Source organism: Dreissena polymorpha, chromosome 12 (assembly GCF_020536995.1).
Source record: "Dreissena polymorpha isolate Duluth1 chromosome 12, UMN_Dpol_1.0, whole genome shotgun sequence".
Taxonomy (NCBI): Eukaryota; Metazoa; Mollusca; class Bivalvia; order Myida; family Dreissenidae; genus Dreissena; species Dreissena polymorpha.
This window is the reverse complement of record NC_068366.1, coordinates 51,884,495-51,890,380: the sequence shown is the minus strand read 5'-3', so window position 1 is coordinate 51,890,380 and position 5,886 is coordinate 51,884,495. Positions and strand designations below refer to the sequence as shown.

Here is a 5,886-nt window from a genome sequence, read left to right as displayed (position 1 = left end):
AGTTACTTCAATAAACGTTCACCCACCATCTGTTTTTACAAATGCTTTATCTTCATCCAATGGGAAAGCAGAGTCTACATTTGAACAAATGTTATCGACCGCACCCTACCTGCCTTCATCGGTGAGAGTGGTACCATCATCTATTTTAGATATAGCTACTGCTGCATCAGCGTCTGTGAACAACGCTAACGATACACGTATAGGTATGTGCATTATATATAATACATGTATTTAGTATATACCTATATATATTTTTACTTCAAAACGGTGTATTTTTGCACTATAAAATGGAAGCTTCTGGCTAGGAAATCCGTTTTTCACACAGTGAAAATTTGTTTATTCAGCGGCTGGAAAGGCGGAATACTTAAATGGGGTATGGTCTCTCTCTCGAGGGGAGAGGAGAGAGAGAGAGAGAAGAGAGAGGAGAGAGAGAGAGAGAGAGGAGAGAGAGAGAGGAGAGAGAGAGAGAGAGAGAGAGAGAGCGAGAGAGAGAGAGAGAGAGAGGAGAGAGAGAGCGAGAGAGAGAGGAGCGAGGAGAGAGAGAGAGAGGAGAGAGAGCGCGAGAGAGCTCTAGAGAGTAGAGCTCGAGACTCTCTCTCTCTCTCTCTCTCTCTCTCTCTCTCTCTCTCTCTCTCTCTCTCTCTCTCTCTCTCTCTCTCTCTCTCTCTCTCTCTCTCAATATATATATATATATATACAAAACACTATTATGTTTACGTCATTTTATATTTCAGTGATTTACATGGTAGCAACTGGGCTCGTGCTTTTAAGCGTAGGAATTATCATTGTGATACTAATTACTTTTCGGTGAGTGTTTGCTTGATTAATTTAAAAACATCACAATCATGTATTTTACCATGCTTGCAGAGTTTATACATATATGTAAATGTATATGTTTGCTTATTTTCTAGAGTTGTAAAGACATAACTGATACAAGCAAAACACAAACAAAACTCGGTAACATTGAAAAGATCTGTTCTATAAGGCACATAATCATTACACGGCTGTTTGATGCGATTGTGTTACACACTTATAAATATGTACCGTCCTTAGATTGCTTATTTTAATTGTTATTATACAAATTCGTTTACACAAATCAAGTAGTCTCGATGTTACAATACCGAACCTTTGTTTACAGAAGGAAAAGAAGAAAGTCCAGAACAGCTAGCTTATATCACATTGAGGTGAGGTCCAGAGACCACTGGGAACACTCCAATGACAGCAGTCTTGAACGCGTACCTAGACAAGACAATGAAAATGGTTTAGAAGACATGAACCCCTACGTTGATGACAACCGTTTGCAAGATTTGGAGAACGCTTTCCTACACGTTGACAACAGCTTGGGACTTCGCGAAGAAAACCCAAATATGAATGCTGATATGGCTCAGTGTAATGAATTAAGCTTGTCGGAGTATGACTTTGAATTTGATTCCGGGTATGCGTCCACAAAAGATTGTGAAAGAAGAAGCACCCAGAATGACCCGCCTCCAGAATACACGGGCACTTGTTCTGGTGCACGAGAAGATGCAAATACCATCGAACAGCAAAATTCTTATGTTTACGCTGTTGTGAACAAGGTAAATATGAAGAAGGAAGTAACAAGTTACGGTGGGAATGAATATAATTCACAGTCCTCGCTGAATAGCGACGACTCTTCGTTAAAAGGATCCACTGTAAACAGCAGTGAATTGTGTACTTATTCTACTAATTGCTCCAAATCGGGCGATAGTGCGAAAGAGGAGTTTTGTCTTTCCGACAACGAGACGTCGAGTACTGCACCAGCAGAGGAGTTGTTTGACGACGAAGACGACAATTGCAAGCACGGTATTTCTTTTGAAGCAAAGGATGAAGGTAACTCTGCTAGAAATGCAGATATAGAGCAAAATAATCAATATGCTGATGCTGCAATATACACACAGTCAGACGACTTGCACATAACACTCACCGAAACTGGAGAGATGTTTGTAAGAATTCTCGATCCGGCCGAGAAAGCAGCCGTGTGCGATCTTCCAGAATTTTACATTTAACACTTAGCTTATTTTATTCAGCTTTAATATACGATTTGAATCAGTGTTCTGGTTTTAAAATATCACTTGTGTTGATGCTATATTTTGAGCTAGCAGAGCGACAATTGTATTTAGCTTACCGATTATTTATACACCTACACAAATAATAATATTTAGCATACATAATTCACGCGAATATGTTTCGTTTTGTAATAAAAGCGTTGCATGAAGAAATATGTAAATAGTATCTGTTTTAACAGTACAGTAATATTTATATTTAATATTTAATTGTCAATTGTATTATATTGTTCATGATTAACATTAATAAGAATAGTATTTGCATGTTGTTCAAACATATGAACATACTTAATGTTTGATAATATCCGAAATTAATGTTTATCGTGCAGTGCCGTAGCCAGACCCAAATTTAAGCTGAGGCAGTATCTAGGGGGGTCCGGCCGGGGTATGCCCCCCCCCTCCGTATTTTTTATACATAGAACGTCTCTGGTGCGTTGTAAAGGCCATTTAAACTACATTTTATACCTAAATTATCGGAATCGTGGACGCTACATATTACCGTTTTGGTATCAATAAAGTTAACAAACAAATCTGCTACAAGTTCATTGTCAATTTTATATTCTGGTACCATAAACGGTGTTTGAAGTGACAATGATGTTACAAACTTAACTACAGAAAAGTAGTCATATACTTCATTTGAAGTCAGATAGAAAAAAAAAAGAGACACAGCTCTCTTATACAAACCATAGTATGTATATGGATAATAGAATGTGCTTTACATATTTATTATTGAAATACTAAAATAAAATAGATCTACCTTACAATATGAAGAAACAGATCCATCAAACATTTAAGCGAATAATGTTTCATGAACATGTTTTATTATTCTTCAACTTTTAAATATCAATCTTATTGAACGCTAATTCAACTCTCCTGTCTCCAGTCGAATCCCACATTTGAAGAATTGGTTTTCGATCAACTGGAATGTGTTTATGCACAAACATTAAAGCGATGCCATTAAGCCGTTCTTCTTTCATAGTATAACGTGTCCACGTTTTAAGCCTTCGCAATGCGCTAAAACTCCGCTGACATGTACAAGAACCAATAAAAAATATTATTTATTTAGTTAACATCAAATCAGCTTCCGCAAACTTGCTGTTGTAGTTCAGACAAGTTCACCGTGAAAAAGTTCGTGGACGATTTTTTTTTCCATTTAGAGCTTGAAAGCACAATAGGGCTCTTTAAAGAAAGATTTAAATGCATTAAATCAAAAGCGTTTTCAATCATAAACACATATAAAAGGATCATTGATGGAATTAACTTAAACACGGACCTACTGGGATTCGAACCAACGCAATGACAATATAATAGTGAGCAATGGATCCAGAGTCTGACGCCTTACCGATTGCGTCACAGGGGCATATTGCTTATTATGAGGAGTACAAATATTTAACTTAAATCAGTACATTTTTTGCCATTTTTTTCAATTTTCGTGTGTAACATTTTGTTTTAGCACTGCGTCATCATTTTCTGTCAGTTGACAGTTCTATCATCAACGTTTTATCATCAACTTCATTGATTATGAAAAAGAAAAGACTTGAACTTCTTTATATCAAAAAAGTTTAATACGCGGGATATCATAATATGAAAATTCTAATGTAAACAAAGATTCTTACCACCTGAAACGGTCTCGGATTAAACTCGACGCCGGCCATAAAGAGGAGAATTCCAATAAAGGCGAAAACGCCATCCACCCGAAGTGTGTCTAGGTCCAAAATAGACCCAGACCTTGCCGTAAAACACCCGATCCTCGCTCGGTACGTTCCGATGTCCACAATGATTGTAACATCGAAGTGTACAGTTCGACGCTTTGTTTAATATACGGAATTTCCTAATCATTTTGCTGAGCCATTTTGCATCAATCAAAGTTATTAAAATGAAATAATTATCTGCCTCAACATGAACCAATTGTACTCAATGATAATATTTGTTTGTGAATATCATAGTGCCTTAAATTCAATAAATTGCCTCAATTTCTTATAAAGATTTTATTCTTTGACATTTTCCGTTTTTTTCCGTGTAATCCCAACATTGCTCTGCAAATTTTAGCCGAGGCAACTGCCTCGGTGTGCCACAGCGTGGCTACGGCGCTGTCGTGTAAACCTCGCTTCCCCGAATGATACCGGTATATTTTGAAAATATATATTGTTGCAGATTAGTTGTGTATTTATGAAAGGCCTTGTGCTTCTTAATGTGTATTATGGCGTTCGTGTACAGTGACTTAAAGTGACTTATTAGTTCTGTCTATATGTGTCTATGATCTGTTTTGTATCCATATATTACAGTTTCATATATAACATACTAGTGTTCAATACATGATTCGAAGTTTAGTATCAGCGTCTCGTTAATTTTTTCGGACAGCTCCGGTTCGACGAGTTCATAAATACAGGAGGGCACTGAGTTGCTCTGGTCTTCTTGTCTTCTGAAGGTGTACATCCGCCAAGGCAAAACAAGGATAAAATATCGTTTAGAAAGAAATAACAATCAGCTAAATATTCATTTCATCGATGCATTTGCCGGTTGTTAAAATTTATATTGTTATATATTTCTTTATATAATACTAAAAAGCCCATAAACATATAACAAATCAATGTTCCTTATAGCAGTAGCCATTTTTTAACGCTAGATGTGGTAAGATAGATCTAACTCGATACAAAATGTATTTTAGGTATTTTGTGGTACAATATGTTCAAAGCATGTTCATGTCCCATGTTAGTGTTCGTGTGTCGTATAAATAGATATCGTTGCAGGATATTAATATTGTGCCACAAAGAAATACAATCGAATGCATTTTGTATCTCGTTTAATCTATGTTACCATGCCACAGCAAGCGTTGAAAGTTTGTCTGTTAGTATAAGTAACACTGAGTTTTTTTTACGGGTTTACTTTATTTTACGAAATATTTGCGTAATATTCGTTGATTTTGATTACTAATGTTACTTTCATGATAACCCAGTGTATTTTTCGCGACTCAAAAAGGAACTAGTTGGGCTTAATTCGGTATATAACCTGTCAACATCGATAGCAGGAGCCCTTAATCTTGAGTCATGGTTGAAAGTCGTAGGAAGTTGACCGAGCGGGAAAACCCGTTTTACGATTTCACAAAATAAAGAGAAAACGCGTTATATATCGCGTAAGCGCGTAAGTGTTTGAATTGAAGCTTTCCTTATACAGCTTTCCAGTCTACCAGAAGCACACGGACCGCTGTAGCATGTGCCATCTCGTCATGTTGATGACGTCATAGATTTCGCACAGATTTTTATGTTTTTCGAGATATTTGCAGTCATACTAAACAGAGCGCGCAAGTTGCGCTTACGTTGGCGTAGCATTGGTGACAACCGCGACCAGCCCCTTATCGTGTGCTGTGGTTGATGGTCGCCGGATTTGCCGTTGGCTTGAACTAGTGAGAAAAAACTTAAAGACTTAAATAATCTTTGAAGAACTGATTTTGACATACAAAAAAAAAATAACTATACACAAACTGACATTAACATAGGTATTGATAACACATATAATGTAGTGGTATGCGAAAAGTCAAGTATCCGAATTTAACATTCCGAAATTAAGGCCCTTGATAATAAAGTGTTCACAGCCTCTCCGCTTCTTATTCTGAGGTCTGTATTTCGAAATATCGTTTTCGGATTTTAATTTTTATGCCATATCCTTAAGTATTTTACATGGCTTTTATCTGTTACATTTCTCTTTTTCTATGTTGACGACGATAAATGCTGTAAATAAAAATTATGGTGACAACTTTAATAATTATTATGATAATTGTGACCTTTATCTGCATATATTGCAT

General features: G+C 36.5%; 1 protein-coding gene across 1 annotated transcript; it reads left to right on the top strand.

Moving 5' to 3' along the window:
* Positions 1 to 728: 728 nt before the first annotated feature.
* LOC127852133 (uncharacterized) lies at positions 729 to 2,221 on the top strand. Its single transcript, XM_052385957.1, has 2 exons — positions 729 to 807; positions 1,139 to 2,221. Exons 1-2 carry the CDS (start codon positions 743 to 745, stop codon positions 2,025 to 2,027), a joined length of 954 nt encoding a protein of 317 aa, XP_052241917.1. The 5' UTR covers positions 729 to 742; the 3' UTR covers positions 2,028 to 2,221.
* Positions 2,222 to 5,886: the final 3,665 nt, after the last annotated feature.

Coding starts and splice junctions, on each gene's coding strand:
- LOC127852133 (XM_052385957.1), top strand. CDS start 743: ATGGTAGCAACTGGGCTCGTGCTTTTAAGCGTAGGAATTATCATTGTG. Junction 808..1,138: donor GTGATACTAATTACTTTTCG/GTGAGTGTTTGC, acceptor CTTTGTTTACAG/AAGGAAAAGAAGAAAGTCCA.